Genomic DNA, 19,975 nt, shown 5'->3' on the forward strand with positions numbered 1-19,975 from the left:
GCCAAAATTTTGTATAGAACTTTGAAATAAAGATCATATGTTAGGTTGAATTAGAAATTTTTGCTGGATTGATTATTTTGAGGCTCGAGTAAAATGATCCATTTTACTGCATCTGTGGATTGGTGAATGAGTGGTTACAGTGCATTGCCTAATGGTGTAGCCTATTTATGTCACGGTCCATATTCATGATATCTTTCTTCTGTAGAGGAATATTATACTTACAATCGTTAGCATGCATCTAAATATTATTAAGATTTTTAACTGAATAATTGATGTGGTTCACGCAACGGTGGGCTTAAAAAATATAAAAATAATATAACAACGGATAGAACAACTTGTTTTTGAAAATAATATTTTATACAAAGAAAGATATAATTCAATGAAGGATAAGGTATTGCAAGATAAGGGCACTTGTCGCGTGCAAAAAGGGTCTTTGTGATTGAATAATTCCAAATAAATAACCTGCTGCATCATCAGAACTCCGAAGAACATCATCATCTCTCAGTGTTGTACAGGGTAAGATTTTACAAACAAAATGTTGCAGTTTAGCATTGCTAGTAACTAAACTTTCTCATAGAATTCTTACACATTCAACAAGCTCCTGATATGAGAATATGCACACTCTGCATTACAAAACGCTTCCTTTTCATGCAGAACATAGAAATTTCGGCGAAAAAGATAACATTGTTATCTACAGCTACTACTAGGAGAAGAAGAAAATACAAAAAACACGCCTACTAATATTGCCTGAATGTAAGATTCAGGCGTCCGGGCCGAAGATTACTGTCCTCAATTAGCCGCTTCGGTGCCGTCTTTGGTTTGATGCATGGAACTCCATGGAATATATTCCTCGACTTGCCGCCGAACAACAGAACATCACCGGACTCGAGTTCGATCCTTTCAGCCTTCGCAGCATCTCTCTCGACTCCGTACAAGAACTCTGCTGAGTCACCCAGAGAGAAGGAAACAACAGGTAACCCCTTGACAAGGCTGCTTTTGCTCTCATCTTTGTCCTGCGCGACGAAGGGTACAGTAGCATCAAGTAAATAATTTAAAAATATGAGGAAAAGAAATCGAACAGTCACAAACATTCAACAAAGCTCTGCTCAAAGTATTTATTTGTAATGAGATATACCTGATGAAGGCCTAGTTTTCCACTGTTGCTATAGAAGTTCGCAATGCAAATATCAGGCGACATCCAAGGAAGTTCCCCCTCAACATTTTTAACTCCCTCCTCTTGGACTAGGAAATCATGCGAAGCTTGAATGGCATTTTCTACCAACTTCTTAAAGAGCTGAGGAATTTTGGGCGGTACGGCACCATCAAAGAACCGTTTCTCTTCGTATGAGCTAGTTTCTGGATCCCAATTCTTGCCTAAACACATCATTAGGAGATGTAACTTCGCACCGTCTGAGTAGCCTGGTGTGTAGAATCCTCCCGCACCAATGCCAAGTTCTCGGCATTTTTTTATGATACTAACCTATTAGGAAAATCAAATAGAACATCTTAGAATCTCGAAGGGCATGTATGATTTTACAAGGATATATCTGCAAATAGATGACTTTTCTCAATAAGAAAACAAGATTACAGATTGAAACTTGCCTGATCATGATGTCCAATGAAACCTTTTAAGAGCACCATTCCAGGTCTCAAATATTTCTTCTGGCGGTTCCTTCTTTTTTCTCTATTGAGTTCAAGTAGAGAAGGTCGCAACGTGAAGACGGTACGTTTGCTCTCATCCAGACATATATCGAAAGGTCTTCTCTCAGAATCACATCCAGCAAGTTTCCAGCTACAGGAAGAACTTTTCCTATCTACAGAAGCTTTTGCTTCTCCTTGTTTAACATCTCGGAAAGGACCGCCTCGTGTGTCACTATAACTTTCGAACGTTTTGCTCTCATCCACACATGTATCGAAAGGTCTTCTCTCAGAATCACATTCAGCAAGTTTCGAGCTACAGGAAGAACTTTTCCTATCTACAGAAGCTTTTGCTTCTTCTTGTTTAACAGTTCGAAGAGGAATGCCTCGTGTGCCACTGCTGCTTACACATGAGGTCGCCAAACCGGCTATTTTTCCGTCCAAAGAAGAGGTTCCAACAGAAGGTCGTGTGCCATTACTTCTTTTTTCTCTATTGAGTTCGAGCGTTTTGCTCTCATCCACACATGTATCGAAAGGTCTTCTCTCAGAATCACATTCAGCAAGTTTCAAGCTACAGGAAGAACTTTCGCTATCTACAGAAGCTTCTGCTTCTTCTTGTTCAACAGCTCGAGGAGGAGCGTCTTGTGTGCCACTGCAGCTTTCACTCGAGGTCGCTAGACTGGCAATTTTTCCGTCCGTTGAAGAGTTTCCAACAGAGACCTACATCTCCAATCAAACTTATATAAGAATATAGATGTATCAGAACAAAACATATGAATTCATGGATTTTCGAGTACTACTATCACTCTTCAAAAAGAAAAAAAGTGTGAATAGTTCTAGAACACAATAATTGTACATCACTAGAAACTGATTAATCAGCAGATATATTGCACAATAAACAATTGGTCATCACTTTACATATTCGCAAAGCATATGCAAAGCTACAATTACACGAGAATAAACATTACATAGGGGAATAATAAACTAGGTTTTTTTTTGTGAAAAAAAAACTCAAAATCAATGTTTAGGAATTGTTTAGCAGCTGCAGCTTCTTTGTAACTTGCTTGGTGACAGTGTCAGAAGCAGAAGCCATAGGTTGGCCCTGCTATTATGAATACAATATTGTTCAATAAAGTACTATTTGAATGTGTTATTAGGTGAAACATTGCAACAAAATCCCCAAAACTCTCTCCGCAGCAGAAGAGAAGCTCTGAATCAAAGCTTCTTCTTTTTGGGCTCAGATTCTTGTAGCAGCAGAAGCTTTAAAACCTTCTCTTTTTTCAAACACTATGAGGTGCACAACAAGCACTTACGACCACAAAACTCATTCCAGATTCTCGCCACAGCAAAAGTTACAAAATTTAATTCGCCAAATTCTTGGAAATTAGATTCGTAACCACGCAGCATCATAACAATCAAGATCACACCACAATAATTAGCACAAGAGCTCCAAAACGAATCAAAATTGCCCCCAAAATTTACACTATTCCCACAATCGAAACAACTCACACCTCAATCGAATCAACTCCCCACCACCTAACCAAATTTCGCCACCCCAGCATCAAACTATTCACCAAAAACTCAGAAAAATTCGAGGAAAAAGAAAAAGAACAGATCGAGGAGAGAAATCGATACCGATCCGCCGCTCCGCGGCGCGCGTCGGCGAGTCGGGGACGCGCCGGGGGTTCGCTCGCCCCTCATCGTCGTCTCGGAATAAGCGGGAATTGGGAATAACAGGAGCGCAATAAGTAATACGAAGGAGAAAAAAATTGCGAATTTGGAGAATAGATAATGCGGTATAAATAGAGGGAATCGAATTCGAATAGGACTGGGTAAAAATGTTTGGAGGCCCCTCAGCTATACAGTTCTTTGAAATAACCTCCTACACACCATTATATTTTTTATCAAGATCTCTCCACTTTGAATTTTTTTTAAAATTGAGAAATTTAAACAAATAAATTAAAAAAATGTACCAAATTATCTAATAATTTTATCAAGTTTAAAATTGATCTTATACAATTTGATACAATTTGAAGTTAAAGTTGAAGGGTAATTTCAGATTTGAATATAGTTTAGGGCGATTTCCGTGCATTTTCACCGAGTTATTCTACGGAGCGTGTCGCATGCGGAGGCGCGAGATCCACCGTCCGATTATCAAGTGGCGAATCGGGACCGTGCATTAACGAACGGTCGCATAGCACCGCTTTGCATGTAAGTTTATCGAAAAATGTCCCGAGTGGATTCGGGAATCGGGAGTGTTCCCCGGTAACAGGTGAGAATTTATCGCATCGGATTGGACGGTGGATGAGGAAGGATCGAATTTTCATGGCATCATCCGACGGTCGAAAATGGGAGCCAATGTTGTTTGACTGGGACGAGGATCGAAGCAACAGGTTTTTTTTAAGATTTTAATAAATCTTAAAAAAGAGACTTTTCCAGGATTTATTTAATATAAAATTTACCAAAAAATATATATATTTTTAATTAAGTTTGTAAAAATTTATATGCTAGGTAATAATAATTTGTTAGGTTTAAATGATCATTCTAAAACATTTTAGTCTATATATACTTGTGCACATTTTGAGTTCGAGTTAGACTAGGGTTCAACTTAACTACTCGGGTTCGACGTCAATCCAAACCCAATCCAAATTTGGGTTTGTTGGAATTTTCCCAATCCGAATCTAACCCAAGTTTTCAAATTTGGATAAAGAGGGTTAGGGTTGAACCAGACCCAAACCAGATTGCACCCATAATAGTAAACAACACCTACAAAATCATTGCACTATACATTACTTAGAAAACATTCATTAAAAAAAAAAGAAAAATTGTACAGTGGAGTTCCAGCACACTACTAATTACTAAATGCCAATGATGTCACCACCTCACCTCATTATTTATGGCAATTATTTAAAAAAATCATAAAACTTTTTTTAAAAAAACTAGAAGATATAATGAACTAATTGGGTGCGCTTGGTGTATCTCACGCTAATCCAAATCTCAAAATCAAATATTTTCTAATAAATAATGTGCACATCGAACACTAATAAGTTATAATAATTTGATTGTGAGAAATGTTTAATAAGATTTTAGGTCTAAGGGTGCATGGTGAACCGGGTGCATGCAATAAACTCTCCAACGAGCAAATTAACTTCAATACTCCCGTAAAAACCAAACGCCATATTAGTGCATGGAATCGAAGAATCCAAAAACTGATAATTAAATTCTTTCTTTTTTCACCTTTTTTTTTTTTGAATCACACAACATGATCTCACCTTATTACTATATTTACCATCCTTTCCAATTCTATCTTAATCCACAAAGAAAAAAAAGTAAAAATAAAGTAAAAATAACACACAAGAAACATCTACATGGGCCTTCATAGTTTCCTCCTCCCCTCTCTGTTCTCCTCTTTTTTTATAATTGCAGCGCTATCTACCTTAGACTTTCCTCTCGGAGCCCAAGTAACAATTCCGATCCCTTCGGCCTTTGAATCGGGGTTTAAAGGAAGAGCATTCGTGCTCGATGCAAGACGGGCGCCTCCGAACTTTAGAGTGGCACTGAGTGTTGAGGCCATCAGCAGCGGTGGCGGCGGCGGCAGTTCGGGGTATTTGTGTTCACTTGTAGTTTTTTTGAAAGAAACAAAAGTGTGGACGTCGGATTACGCAGCAAAGTTTCTACCGGCCAAAAGTTGCGTGCTTAAGTTGACAGAAAACGGTGACCTGCGGTTGACAGACTCCGTTGGAAAGATCGGTTGGCGGACTCTGACGTCGGGACGAGGTGTGAAGGTGATCATACAAGTCTAAAATACTCCACTTAAAATTTTCTTTTTTTTTAAGAATTAGAAAATTGCCTTTTAGTGCCTCAGAATTGGAGAATCCTAAAAGATGAGGATAAGATTTTTTTTTTTTTCAATTTCATAAAAGGAATTTGAATCTGAGATTCCTCTTCTTTTGGTGAAGTATATAGTAATTATCAAAGCCTTCACTCTTATATGTTCCGAAAATTGTGATTCTATTTGATATCCATCGATTTGAATCAAACAGGAACTCCACCTTCAAAAGGACACAGGAAATCTCATTCTCAGAGATGCAGAGAACAAAACCAAATGGCAAAGCTTCGACTATCCGGGAAGCGTCCTGCTGCGCGGCCAACGGCTTAACACACCAGCTCGTCTAACGACTTTTCCGACCGACTTCTCGGTGTACTACTCCTTAGAGCTCCAACAAGGAAAGCTGGTAACTTACCTCAACTGGAGAGACAAGAAGTACTCCTACTGGAAATTCTCGCCGCGCGGCGACAGGAACATCTCATTTGCTCAACTGGGCTGGAGGGGCCTGAAACTTTTCGACAGGAACTCGAGAAAGATCGCGCAGATACTAGCGGGAGGATCGGTACGGTTCTTATCATTGGGAAGTAAAGGAAACTTAGGGCTGTACTACTATTCGACAGCGCGCGGAAAATTTGAAGCTTCATTTAAAGCACTCAGATTTTGTGACCTTCCCCTCTCTTGTGGACCTTGTGGGGTGTGTTCTTCTTCAACCAACACATGCAAATATCTGCAACTATCAAGGATGGAGAAGAATAACATTGGTACAAGCTTTTGTGGGGACTCTGCTTCTGAGGTGGTAATGGAGGAAATAAAGGGGGTTGATACTGTTCTTAGGCCTCCATTCCCAAAAGCAAATTTGAGCTTGGAGGAGTGTCTGGGTTCATGCTTGGAGGATTGCTCTTGTGCTGCTGCTTTTTACATGGAGAGGGAGTGTTTTCTCTATAAATTGGTGGGGGGTTTGAGAGAAGTAGAAAATGGAAGTGGGTTTAGTTATTGGGTGAAGATCCAAAAGGAGAAAATTAGGGTTCATGGGGTTTCTTCTAGCCTCCTAACAAAGATTTTGATCTTAGGTGGGGTTATTGATGGGGTGGCCCTTTTTGTAATAATGTGGGGGTTGCTGTACTATTTCTGCAAAATTCACAAGAAAACGGATAATTCGGAACCGAATAACAATTGATTTAGAAACATGCTTTGATTTGATTACTTCATACTGAAAGAGAGCACTTTTCGAAATACAAAAGGTTTGTTACTAGTCAGATGATAAGTTTAGTATGGTCATTACATCTTTGAGGTTAATATCTTTTATACAACGATGGAGTTAGCGATGCTCCCATCTCCAGTTCTCTTCATCTTCGTCGATTTCAACAACCTCATCCTCGTATTGAGAGTCGGAGCCGTCTAAGTCGTCAAAAGGGTCTTTGTTCTCATCGTCTTCATCCTCAGATGATTCTTCTTCAGGATAGTCATTGAGAGGGTTATCTTCGGCTAAAAGAAGCAAAAAAACAGTTTAGTGGATTCAGTATCCTGATTTACATAGGGAGGATTAATTCATAGAAATGAGAGTAGAGTTACCATTTGAATCATCAGTTTCATATTCAGAGTGTTCAGGGCCGTCGTAGTAATCCTCGTCGTCATCAACTTGCACCCTGCAGCAAGCAAATAACATCTTGATATTACAAAAACAAAGAAATAACTTCAAATTGTAGTAAGAAACAGGGTATCAGAAATATTTACAGTGGATAGTTGGTTTCCGCATCCTCCATGTTGCTATCCACACCATCCTCCACAGTATATAGGTCGTAAACGTACTTATCTGTTCAAGCAACTGAATGTTAGTACACTCAGGCTTAAACAAAACGATTAATGTGAACTTGTGAAGAAAAAAAATGATTCAGCTAAGTCTTTGAAAGATCACAATATATTTAATTACAGTGCAACACTTAAGTCTTCAAATTTCACAGTTAATACTTTTGACAGAGTGCTGATGGCACAGTTACCAAAGTGATCGAAATCAAACAGCATGGTTATAATTTATTTTTACTATGTATCTTCTATGCTTATGAAAATAAAAATTTCTATTCTACAAATACAATTAAATTTGGTGGGCTGTCATGTGCAAATATTTCTGGTAACAATGCGATAAAATATCAAGCTTGATAGCATATCAGATATCATTCTGCATTGTTTGAAAAATCGAGACGACCTTCTCTGGATTGATGAGAAAAGATATCTGATTCGATCTCTGCGGCAGCTGTCGGTATGTACTCCCTTATAAGTGGCAGATAATTACACAAAATTGCATCATCTTCTATCGAAGAACCTCTGTAATATAGTCCATAACGGCAGTTATTACGAGGAAGACGACACAAATGGGACAAAAATAACCTAAACTTAAAAAGTTAACGCAGAAATTTAGAAAGCAAAACTTACTTTTGCTTTTGTACCCTTTCAGATTCTTCATCCTCAACATCAACTCGAACAACATCATAAAGATGGCATATTTCTCTCAAAGATTCATTATCTGCATCTCTGCCCCCTTTTCTACTTCTCCATATTTGTTCAAAGCGAGCACTTCTTACTCGATCCTGGCAAAGGAAAAGGCATTCCGGTATCACTTGACAAATTAATTTTGATTATGTCCAATGGTCTATATATTAAAAGGATTAATGAGATTGTAGAACAGGAAATTGGAAATGAAAAAAATTCTGCAAACAAAAATCACTGGCTGAATGAAGCCAAACCAAAATGAAGGTGTCTACAAAAAAAAAAGAATTAAGAGCTTCTAATCTTACCCTAATGGCATAAAGCACCATGTTAGCAACTTGTCCATCAACGAAAATTCACAGAGAATTAGTTATGATATCATATCCTACATGGTATTATTTAAGAAACTTGTAGATCGAACTGATATACAAAAGTCAGAAGGAAAAGCAATGCAAATTATATCTTCATAATTCTTGAAACAAGAAAGATAAACACATAAGAAGATTGCCTACTGAAGCGACAGAATACAACAAGATGCATCTTCTGAACGTAATTACTCTTCTATTGATAATGAAATGGAGACAAATAGTACATAGAGTAAAGAGTACCTCATGGTTTTGTCTTGCTATTGAACGCAGCTTATCTTGCTTCTGCTGGCATCATAGGAGAAAATTCTCAGTTTTCAGACAAGCTAATCAGCAATCAACTCAGCTATATTACAAATAATACAAATTATAAGGAAATAAGGAAAGTGAAAATGCAATCTTTCATTATGTCGATATGAAGTCTATGGACTGAAGAGTTGTGGCATGAGCTCATCCCCAATTTTAATACATGCACAGCAAAGAGACAATGGACAAAACTCAAGCTTAACAATCCGCTTTTCTTTTCAAAACAAAAGGAAGCCTCCAAAATGATCAAATTAGTTTTCAAAACCATTAAAAGTTAATAAACACCCAATAAATTACGCTCCGCTCTGGATAAACTCAACTGAGTTCATTCTTGATCCCGCCGATAACATTAAAATATACCGACTCTGAAGGCAACAAACAGGCAAAGCAAGATGGAGCATAAGGAATTTGCACGCCCAGGACACAAAATAAGAAAAATTAGACCACAAAGCTTACATTATCTTGTTTGAATCTGTTCTTCCGCTCCACATTCTTACTCTTCGGCTCCTCCTGACCGCTGGGATCAAGCTGTTGAAAGGTAACAATAAACGCAGTTATTTGTTAGACTGCCAACAACTCCATCTAAACTTTCCACACACACACATTCAGCAGCAAATCATAATGAGCCATATAAGATCAAAATTGCGAGAACCAATGAAAAGAGAAGCGGACTATGCGGCTAACACAGAATTTAACAAGACATTGAAAAAGGAGAATGAAAAGTTAGAAGCTAACCAGAAAAGAATGCAAAACATCTTTGATATCTTCAGACTGCCTTACAGTCTCAACGTGCTGCACTAAAAGCTTCTTTGGTTTAGCTTCCCCTGCAATTATTATTATTCACATGATTAAAGAGAAGCCGCCGAAATTCGTCGAAGATACCAAGAACATCAACAAGCAATCATTACCTTGTTCTGAGATGGAACTGGAGATGGAGAGGTTCCCAATATCCAGCAACCGCCTCTTTAGCGGCCTCTCATTGATCTCTAGCCCTGAAAATCAACACAAGTTAATCTTCCCCAGAAAGTTGGTCAGACAGAAGGATTTTTTTTTTTTCTGAATTTCAGAAAGCGCAAGAAACTGACAGAATGCATCCAGCCTGGCCTGAGAAGACTTCCGCTTAACCCGAACAACAACTGGCTTCACCTTAGCAGTAGCATCCGGATTGGAAGATGAGGCGGCCGCAGAAGGATCTGCAGGCTGTGCCATAATCTTCTCGGACCTGCAGAAAGAACTGCTCTCGAACGTGACTCGACTCAGCCTGACCTCTTATAGACTACTCTAGATAATAATTTTCTGCTGTAAAGTTCCGCGGAAATCCGGGACCTGCTCTGATACCATTTACAAATCAGCGGCGTGGATTACGATTTGAAAAGCTAGAGTTGGTTAAAAGAGAGTAACTAATTGTTTTACATAGTATACTGGTCTCGATTGTGACTCGACTCAACCACGCCAACAAAAACGCCTCGATACAACTTCGAGGGGAATTTGAGGGGGTTTAGCTTCCGAATAGGGTTTTTGGGTGCATGTCGACCCGGATACACCGACCCAGCGACATGTTCTCCAGGGGACGCATTGTGCCCTAGCGGCGGCGCACGGTGCGGACGCCCGTAGTCGGCGGCAAGCGGAATTCGGCGGCGATTTTTCCTCCCTGCCGACTTCCTCTATCCTACACCATCCCCTCAACCCCAGAAATTTAGAGAGAGAGAGAGAGACGTACCGTGGATTCTGCGGCGAAGACGACGATTTTCTCTGATGGAGCCCCAAACAATAGGGCTGCGTTTCTTTGAAGAACTAAGTTTTTGGGAAAAAAAAATTTTGTTTTTTAAAAACAAGAATATTTTGGTGAATAATTATAAATTTATGAGAGGTATTTTAGAGAAAATTCTTAGGCTTCTTTTTGGAATTGTGATGAAATTGCGTTACGTGCGGTGGAAAATTATATTGAAAAAATATCATATTTGTTTCTGTACTTAATATTGCGTTCCACGTATCGCGATGAATTGATATATTTTCTGCGGTCTCACCGAAGAACATATAAACATATCCCTATATGCTTTTTCCACAACTCCATTTTATCTAATAGCGTTAGATAGATCTCAAACCTGAGTAGCGTTTGGATAAAAAATCTAGAACAATGTCTAAATATAGTTTTAAAAGTAAAATAATTAATTTATATTATATAAAATTATTTTTATAGTAGTTTATAATATAATATTTTATGTATAATGTATAATTTAATTTAAAATAGTATATTTATTTGGCCAATTTGCATAAAAAATCCACTTATTTTGGGGTTTTGCAAAATCGGGCCACCTTTTTCCTTTTTGCAGATTCGGTCCGCTTTTTCCGCCGCCTGACCAAAATGCCCCTCCTATACAATAGCCTCCCGCGTATTTCTTGACATACGTATACTGCCCTGCCGTACGGTCTGGCGCGCATTAAATGACCCGTTCAATCTCAGTCATTTCTCGGAACCCGGACCACTTCCACCCCCGCTATTCGCCGACCCCGCTGTTTCCTGTTTGGCTTTAATTCTTTAATACAATAACTCACGATAAATGAGAAAATATGCACGGCCCGAGCAGGGATAATAGTGCAACGCAAAGTGAAACGAGACCGAAAAAATGGTGCAACTGCCATTATAACAGTGCATCGCTAGGTCGCACCAGTGCAACCTCTCCAAAATCAGTCAAAATTTTACTTTCTCTATTCCTTAATATAATCTCAACTTTTACTGCAAATGAACGGCTACCCCTCCAAATGAAGCCGAAGCGTCGGCGGCGCAGGACGGTGGCTGCGGGGCTCGAAGGTCGGCGATGTGCGACATAAGAGTCGGCAGGCCAGGAAGCTCGGCGGCGGGGCTGGAAGGTCGCCGGCGCAGGACGCTTTTCGAGAGGCGCGACATAANGTAATAATTTATTTTCTGTAATAAATTATTTTATATAATTTTTTTATAATACATGTAATATGAATAAAGTATAATACTAACAATATCCTTATAATATTTTAATTAATAATATTGTAAATTTCAATACAAATAAAAAAATATATATAATATATGAAAAAATAATTTTTTATATATAATACTCAATATAAAATATTAAAATATAAATGATAAAATTTATAAAATAAATAATATATCAAATTTAATTAATTTATTTATATAATAAAATTTAAGTATAACCGACCGTACTTAAAGCGAGTGGCAAAAGACTCGATGGTTGGTACCGAGGTCCCAAATTCAAATCCTAATTGATTCACATTTCCAGCTAAGTTTATTTCTAAATGAAATAAACGAAACGGATAGCTTGCTATCTATTTCTCAGAAAAAAAAATTTAAGTACTTTAATCAAAACAATCCGTTTCCCTAGTTCTGCTGGCGTTTGGCTATAAATTGGAGAATATCTTCTTCTGTTCCGGAATATCCCTCGTGCCAAATGCACTCTCTAGAAAGTTACTAAAAAGTCTTAACTATGTATGATCTACACGCATTTATTCAATGGATGAAATTTTTTTAATGTGATAAGTAAAAGAATCCCATCTATTGAATGAATAATTGGTGTAAATTGCATACTCCCAAACTCGGTGTACGGATAAACTTTTTTGAATTTATAAGTGTACATATAGTATTGATTTTTTGTGATAGTGAAACATAAAAAAAGGTTTAAATTTATGAATTGAGACTCTCTCCATTTTTATTTCTTTAGAATAAAGTAATTTTAGTTAAAAAAAAGTTTTATCAATTTTATTAAATTTATTAGTAATTTTACCAAGTTTAATAATTGCAATTATTTTTTATTAAATAAAATTAAATTAATTAATAGTTAATAATTAATAGAGTTATTAACTTCTATAAAATTGTAACTAAATTCAGCATAAATATTTAAATAAGAAATTGAAAAAAAAATCCAATTAAGAAAATAATTGAGGAGGCTATTTCAGAATGACCTATAATTGAGAAGCTTTTTAGAAAAAGCTACAATGCTATCGATAATTGAGGAATAATATTCATTATTATTTATTTTTTATCTCTTAGATATATAAAATTTATTACTTGGTGGTGCATTATTATGAATTTGAGGGACAAAAATTTAATAGCAAACATTATCTATTTATTATCAATAATAATATGCTTAGAGGGTAAATCAATCACATACCAAAAAAAGTTATTTCATAATTAATAAAGAGGTGTTTGGTTTCTCCAAAAACTCTAAAATATTATTTTTTGAGAAAAGAGTTTAATAAACATATTTATTTTTTCAATAAATTTATTTGAATACAAAATAAAAATAATTTTTTTTAAACTTAAAAATTTACAGAAATTATGTTATTGTAAAAATTTAACAAATAAAAAAATATTTTTTAACGAGAAAACTAATTTTTGTACCGAAAATCTTAAATTACATTTTATCTTTTATTTCAAAGTGTTTTTTTTTTAAAAAAATAGATAGTATACTATCCGCTTCATTTATTTAATTTAAAAATAAATTTAATTTAAATATAAATTAATTTAAATTTAAATTTAAAACTTCGGATATAAACTATCAAATTTTTTTTGTCAATTTCACTCACAAGTCGGTTTTTATTTCGAAGTGTCAAAAAAAAAAAAAAAAAAAAAAATCAGTCGCGGATAAGGAAGAGTAGAAACCGTAGCCACTGTAGAAGCAGCAGCGCCAAAAAAAGAAAAAGAAAAAAAAATGAGAGCTTCTCTTCTCTTCCTCACCTCTTCGCCCTCTCTCCTCTCCTCTCCCATCTCCTTCTCCCCAACACCCTCCACTCCCAAAACCCTAAACCCTAAACCCCACCACCCACTCCTCCTCCTCCTCTACCCTCCCCCTCTCCCCGCCGCGCTCCCACCCCCGACACCTCCACGGCCGTGGCTGCGCCGCCTCCGCCGCCGCCGCCGGGATTTCGCCGCCGGAGCCGACGACGACGACGCGGAAGCGGGCGCCGGCGACGACTACGACGTGGGGGACGAGGACGAGGTGGAGGAGCTCGACAACAAGAAGGACTACGACGTCGAGTACGACCGCCTCCTCGGCCCCCCCATCTCCGCCGCGGCGGCCGACGCCGAGGCCTCGCCGGACGACATAGAGATGGTGCCCAGCGAGAGCTTCGTCTCGACGCAGGGGTGGGATTCGGAGACCGTCGTGGATTACCGGATCAACGAAGAGGAGTTCCACAAGATCAGCCTCTTGCATTGCGATTTTTTCATCAGGAAGCCACCGGATCCTGATGATAATGTCTATGATTTCAGGGAGGTGAGCTTTCCCATGGTTCTGCTTCTGCTTCTGCTTCTGCTTCTTCTTTCCGCAGCAGCAATTTAGTACAGCATTTGGTAACTAGTAGAAAAGTTTGAAGCTTCTGCCGCAGCGGGAAGGAAAAATGTTATTTTGAGCCTTAAAACTATAAGCTCCAATTTGTTACTTCTGCTTGCGCCACACAAAAAGCTAATTTTGGGTATATTAATAGAGTACTTCTTTCTAGTAGCATTACTACTCAGAAGTACTTTGTCAAACAATACTCTCTTATCCATTTTAGCTGCTTAAATTAGTTAATCGTGTGTGGATGTCCTAATAGATCTCTTTGTGGCATTTATACAAACAGATGTACGTTACTCCACCGGATACAGATGTGTACTCTATTCCGAGGGTTCTCGCTCCAATGCCACAGAAGGTATCTGTTTTTGATTTATTGTTGAACATTTCAAACCAGATTCCAAATTAGCAGAATTGTTCATCATCTGTTTTCCGGTTTAGTTTGATTATTGAGATTTTGGTTATAAAGTTAATCATGATACTTTGTTCGATGTCAGTACATTCGCTGCTCGAAGAGTAACTTTGGATGCTACAATGTTACGGAGCCGCCCATCGACGCACCTCGAGATCCATTATATAAAACCGACAGGGAGATCTTGAAGGTATAAGCTTATCTTTGTACGTCTCGATTTATCTCATTATGAGCTTTTCGTCATATATTACGAAATATATTGGCGTTGTTGATTGATGTGTTGGAACTTTTTTTGATTCCATATTTATATCTTTCTACTTACAAGCTACTAAGTGAGATGAAAGAATATGTTTATAAGTAATGGTTGAAAAGAGCGTAGACCAGCAATAAACAAAGTATCATGTGTAACCTTGCTTGTTTAGCGAGTTTCTAATATGTAGTAATGTAATTTGCATGTTCTCTGATGCTAAAACACAGTAATATTTTCCAGCTGAAAATAAGGCCTAGATCTAATTTCAACCTTGCACTAAAAAGGACCGTCTGTTTTACAATTTCCTGTTTAATTAATCATTGGAGTTTCTAATATGTAGTAATGTAATTTGCATGTTCTCTGATGCTAAAACACAGTAATATTTTCCAGCTGAAATTAAGGCCTAGATCTAATTTCAACCTTGCACTAAAAGGACCGTCTGTTTTACAATTTCCTGTTTAATTAATCATCTTCAATTGTGCCCTTTTTTTGTAGGTTTTCTTAACAAAACATTACAGAAACAGGCGAATAAGTGATGGAGAGTTCGTTCTTGATTTTGAGGAAATTTATGTTATCGACTCAAAAACAAAGTCTATTACAAGAGCCAAAGTTCTGGTATGATATTCATCTAAGGCAGTAAGGTTGCAGTTCTTCCGGTGCATAATAGTTTTGTGGTATCTTAGTATGATGTAAGCATGAATATGGGTAGATCTTTTTGCTGTCTGCCTCAATTTTATGTAGTGTTACAGGTTCAAAAGTTATGCACCAGTACTTACACGTAATTTTGGTAGTTACTGATACAATTACTCCCACCTTTAATCAGTGATAGCTTCTCTAAGGATTCATGCACATTGCCATCATTCATCCCTTATATTTTTACCTCAAAGTTTCTCTGGTGTGTATGGGCCTCGACCACTGTGTATATTTATCTTTTAGCCTTACTTGTTTTCGATTTATTACAACAGGTCACTGTCCCTGGAGGGAGGAACAGGGATAGAAGAAATGACTTGCTAATCATCCGTGATGGCGGAACCTCTTTCAAAATAATCGACAAAGTAATGAACTGCTCAACATCTTATTTGAGCTATTAGTTTCCTTTTCTTGTACAACAATAATTCCGTGCAATTGATTTCAGAGTCAGAGGGACGATCCCACGACTGTTATAGAACGAGAAGAGTGGGTCAAGACGAGGCAGGAAATGGAGAATCATCTCCGGAAGCTTCGCGACTTCAGCGTCTCAAATTGGTTTTAAATTATGTTTTCTGAGTGGAATTTGTAGGTGAACTTGTTTGTATAGCTTCTGTATAAGCAATTTGTAGCCAATCTCTTGAGCTGATTAAGTTCTTGTAGCCTCTCCAAGGTTATTATCTGTTATAAAATTATCTCTCTCTCTACCCTGTGGCTTCAGAGGTATGCTATTGCCATGACTTGTTTTAAATAATGAGTATTCAAAGTAGTGTGTTTGTTAAGTGGATGTGTTACACAAAATACTCTTTTCTGATTTATTATTGCGGCATATTGTTTGTTCAATTGCAGTGTGTTGGCTTAATTTTGGCCCCTTTGGGGACTGGTGTTGCTTCTTAGCTGAAACTGTGAATCAACTAGAATTCGAACTTGAAATCTCAGATATCAATTACCAAATCTTTTATCACTTGCGTTATGAACGTTGTTGTTCTATTACTTCTTGAATTTTTGATGCGTGGCGTCTTAGTGGAACTATTTGAGTGATTCAAACTTGTGAATTTATTGTGGGAGGAACTCTGTTTCTAGACATAAGAGAACAACTACGCCCAATAATATCCTTTTAAGAATATAATTATGATTTATATAATTAATTTTTTGATTTTAGGGGCTCCAAAAATAGAAACTTTTTGAAATCAGAGTTTTAATTTAAAAAATTTATAAAAATTTATTTGCTATTTGATATCTTTACAAAAGATGTTAGGAAATAAACACATTTTTTATTTTAGGGAGGGGAGCTAAAATTAGGTAGAAGTTGAGGGACTAGCGGTGCAATTTACTTTTAAAAGTCCGTATAAACAAAAACACACGTAAGATTTGTGGAAGGAATACGACACTGATTCGATTTTACTCCACCCTCTCACGCATATCTCTCTCTCCCTCTTCTCCTTTTATCTCTCGTGTCCTGTGTCCTCTAATTGTAGTGGCTATACGCGAGGGGATAGTTCTAGAAGGTTCTCGTGTGGGGGCGATCGATGGGGTCTCCCGCCACCACCTCCGCCGCCGCCGGGAGGTCGCCGGAGAGGATGGCGGCGGACTTCGTGATGGGCGGCGCCGCCGCGGTGGTGGCGAAGAGTGCGGCGGCGCCGGTGGACCGGGTGAAGCTCCTGCTCCAGAACCAGGGGGAGATGGTGAGGAGAGGGTACCTGAAGAGGCCGTACACGGGGATCGGGAATTGCTTCGCTAGGGTTGTGAGGGAGGAGGGTGTGGCCGCGCTGTGGAGAGGGAACCAGGCCAACGTCATCAGATACTTCCCTACGCAGGTCGATTCGAATTAGGGTTTCGTAATTTTTCTGCTTCGTGATCGATTGATCGTCGCTATGCTCTATTCTTGGATTATTTGGTTCAATTGGATTGTATGTGGGAGTGTTTTCTGATTTATTTTGTTTAATTTGATGGATTAAATACGTTTTATATTTTGAATTCCTAGAATTTTAATTGATGGTGTTCTCGTGTTGCAATTACTCATAACTATATATATATATATAGAATTATGCTACTATACTATCAATAGTACCAAGCCCTTGACGGTACTATTGAGTTTTCAGCCGTTGGATGAAAAGATGTGCGGTTAGGATGATAGTGGTCCCCGATACAGAGTATTAGAAATTCGGGTTAAAAGTTGGCATGCCATTGCTTTGTTTGTGACTTTTTAAATTTATTGCGACTTTGAATTGTACCAATATTGTCGGCTAGTAGTACAGAGGATGATATAATGTTTATTACTACAGAGGTTGATAGTTGGAATGTTTATTGGTGGGTATGAGATTATTTATTTAACCTGATGTTCAAAAGGTCATTACTAATCAATTGTAACTTGAAACTTATAAATTGTCATTTTGGGCTGAAAGAATGATATGCACATCTTAGTATAATCGAGAGCTCTTCTTTTGTTCTGATTATATAAGAACATATTTTTTGTAATTTCTACATCTTGTTGTTATATGTTGTACCTGAAGATATGATCAATGTCTTCCTTAGAAAGGTTGGAATATTCTTCTCCCTTTCAAATTAGTTTGGTCTCTTGAAATCACTGCAGTTACTCTCTTTCCATGATTCTTTCCATGAAGTTTCTACTTTGATACAATATATATTTGATTTACATTATTTATTGTCGTGTTTGTTCTGAATATTTTACTTTTAATACAAATCTGGAGATGTTAAAAGTTGATATATATATATTTTTCCTGTATCTTTCCATAACAGGCATTTAACTTTGCATTTAAGGGCTACTTCAAGAGCTTCTTTGGTTGTTCAAAGGAGACAGACGGACGCCTGAAATGGTTTGCAGGAAATGTAGCTTCAGGTAGTGCTGCAGGAGCTACGACTTCGTTATTGTTGTATCATCTAGATTATGCACGAACCCGCCTAGGCACTGATACAATTGAACGGCATGGTAATAACCAACGCCAGTTTCAAGGTCTAACCGATGTGTACAGGAAAACCCTAGTGAGTGATGGTGTTGCCGGATTGTATCGAGGTTTTGGAGTCTCGATTGTGGGCATTACTCTGTATCGGGGCCTTTATTTTGGTACCTATGACACCATGAAGCCTATCATTTTGGTTGGACCTTTGGAGGTAAACCCAGCTTTCTTTTTCATGAAATTATCAACTTGAGATTTCTCTGTTCGCTCATAGATTTATTGTAGTGTTATAAAAGAAGATTAGTTTGTGAAAACGAACTGGAAAGATGCTGGAAGACTTTTGCAGTATCCTCCATCCGCATCGTTGTATTGAAGATTGAGACTTTTTTGAGACGATCTGATTCTTCTCAGATTGTTTTTCACTTGATACTTGCATTTTGCACATTAAACAGAGTAAATTTGATATTCGTTCCTTGTGATTGATCATTCATTTTATTTGCTTAATATAAATTAGTCTAAAAATGTCTCTTTGTTATCTAATGAATATCTCTTAATATTCTTATCTAGCATGTAGCATATTTAATTTTAAAAGATTGAAAAATCATCTCGGTCTTATGATGGCATGGTTTGTCAAAACAATTATGTTAAATGCGTCTGAAAAGAAGCTATGATATGGGGATCTTTCTGAAGCTTTCGCCACCTATGCTGAAAAATTTATTACGTTTACTTGTCGTTGTACTGGTGAATTTCTTTAGCCTATTATCTTTTGTATATGCTGTTATTGCAACTTGAGTAGTTGTATGTAGGAAAAATTTGTGTTAGTCTCCGAAGATTTTACAAGCCAATCTTTGTTTATGAATGCCTATATTTTACGGTCTCTTAATGTTAGTGGTTTTGATTGCTGTTTTAGGGGAACTTCTTGGCGAGTTTTGCACTAGGGTGGAGTGTGACCACATTTTCGGGAGTATGCGCATACCCGTTTGACACACTCCGCAGAAGAATGATGTTAACATCCGGGCAGCCTTCCAAGTATAAGAACACCTTTCATGCCTTAAAGCATATTATTTCCACAGAGGGGTTCTTTGCACTGTTTAGAGGAGTTACTGCCAACATGCTTTCTGGGATCGCAGGAGCAGGAGTGCTCGCTGGGTTTGATCAGCTTCATCGTTTTGCCGGCAGGCATGGTTTTGGTCTCGAGGCCCAGCTGAGAGGAGGGTTGAAATGATTGTGTAATACCGGAAGCGGCAAAATTCTATTTCCATTATTAACGGTGTGCGGAACCAAGAAGAAGATACTTCTGTCGAGCTTCTGCCGTACATAAGGAGCTGAGGAGGATTCTCGCACTGTAGAGTAGGAACGTGTACATTTGATTTTGTAAAATAATGGTCGGCACTTGATTCTTGTTTCACTTATTATTTGTAAGACACAAGTGTAAATAGAATTTTTTTTTTTTTTTAAACTTCTCTCCTCTTTGCCTTTTTGCTCTGTTTAGATTCTTTTCATTAGCATACTGCATTTCTTTTATGACTGCCAGATGAAAATAATTGAGTATATATAACTGCGTATGTTAATGTTCTTTTTCTGTATGCAGAAATTGATTTATTCAATTGCACACCTCTGATTATTCACATTTGCTACTTATGATTACTACTATCATTGTTTCCTTTTTGAGTTTTTAGGCCATGAACATCACCAATCTCATGGAAATAGATTGATCTGTGTTATTGTAGAGAGCTGTAAACTTTTCATATTTACACGAGTGAAT

At 37.6% G+C, this 19,975-nt stretch overlaps 5 protein-coding genes across 11 annotated transcripts; 3 read left to right on the forward strand and 2 right to left on the reverse strand.

The window, feature by feature from the left end:
- LOC109719053 lies at positions 452 to 3,405 on the reverse strand. Its single transcript, XM_020245560.1, has 4 exons — positions 3,274 to 3,405; positions 1,603 to 2,358; positions 1,136 to 1,480; positions 452 to 1,013 (listed from the first exon to the last, which is right to left on the reverse strand). Exons 1-4 carry the CDS (start codon positions 3,337 to 3,339, stop codon positions 738 to 740), a joined length of 1,443 nt encoding a protein of 480 aa, XP_020101149.1. The 5' UTR covers positions 3,340 to 3,405; the 3' UTR covers positions 452 to 737.
- On the forward strand, positions 5,007 to 6,644 carry LOC109719685 (G-type lectin S-receptor-like serine/threonine-protein kinase SD2-5). Its single transcript, XM_020246466.1, has 2 exons — positions 5,007 to 5,423; positions 5,682 to 6,644. Exons 1-2 carry the CDS (start codon positions 5,007 to 5,009, stop codon positions 6,642 to 6,644), a joined length of 1,380 nt encoding a protein of 459 aa, XP_020102055.1.
- Positions 6,645 to 10,446, reverse strand: LOC109719312 (RNA-directed DNA methylation 4). Of its 6 annotated transcripts, none has more exons than XM_020245891.1 (11): positions 10,343 to 10,446; positions 9,708 to 9,953; positions 9,531 to 9,614; positions 9,358 to 9,446; positions 9,079 to 9,150; positions 8,560 to 8,604; positions 7,898 to 8,052; positions 7,671 to 7,789; positions 7,202 to 7,280; positions 7,040 to 7,113; positions 6,645 to 6,952 (listed from the first exon to the last, which is right to left on the reverse strand). In XM_020245891.1, exons 2-11 carry the CDS (start codon positions 9,829 to 9,831, stop codon positions 6,786 to 6,788), a joined length of 1,008 nt encoding a protein of 335 aa, XP_020101480.1. In that variant the 5' UTR covers positions 9,832 to 9,953; positions 10,343 to 10,446; the 3' UTR covers positions 6,645 to 6,785. The 6 variants fall into 6 exon arrangements, with proteins under 6 accessions (XP_020101480.1, XP_020101484.1, XP_020101479.1 ...); XM_020245895.1 differs by having other exon boundaries at positions 8,560 to 8,601; positions 9,708 to 9,948; positions 10,343 to 10,439; XM_020245890.1 differs by having other exon boundaries at positions 9,708 to 9,948; positions 10,343 to 10,439.
- On the forward strand, positions 13,308 to 16,110 carry LOC109719311. Its single transcript, XM_020245888.1, has 6 exons — positions 13,308 to 13,886; positions 14,233 to 14,301; positions 14,441 to 14,545; positions 15,101 to 15,220; positions 15,571 to 15,660; positions 15,741 to 16,110. The coding sequence occupies exons 1-6, from the start codon at positions 13,323 to 13,325 to the stop codon at positions 15,855 to 15,857; spliced, it is 1,065 nt and encodes a 354-aa protein (XP_020101477.1). The 5' UTR covers positions 13,308 to 13,322; the 3' UTR covers positions 15,858 to 16,110.
- On the forward strand, positions 16,758 to 19,695 carry LOC109719313 (ADP,ATP carrier protein ER-ANT1). 2 transcript variants are annotated; one of them, XM_020245897.1, is made up of 3 exons: positions 16,758 to 17,109; positions 18,053 to 18,424; positions 18,496 to 19,112. In XM_020245897.1, exons 1-3 carry the CDS (start codon positions 16,822 to 16,824, stop codon positions 18,691 to 18,693), a joined length of 858 nt encoding a protein of 285 aa, XP_020101486.1. In that variant the 5' UTR covers positions 16,758 to 16,821; the 3' UTR covers positions 18,694 to 19,112. The 2 variants fall into 2 exon arrangements, with proteins under 2 accessions (XP_020101486.1, XP_020101485.1); XM_020245896.1 differs by lacking the exon at positions 18,496 to 19,112 and adding an exon at positions 19,121 to 19,695 and having other exon boundaries at positions 16,765 to 17,109.

This window comes from Ananas comosus, linkage group 13 (genome assembly GCF_001540865.1).
Source record: "Ananas comosus cultivar F153 linkage group 13, ASM154086v1, whole genome shotgun sequence".
Classification (NCBI taxonomy): domain Eukaryota; kingdom Viridiplantae; phylum Streptophyta; class Magnoliopsida; order Poales; family Bromeliaceae; genus Ananas; species Ananas comosus.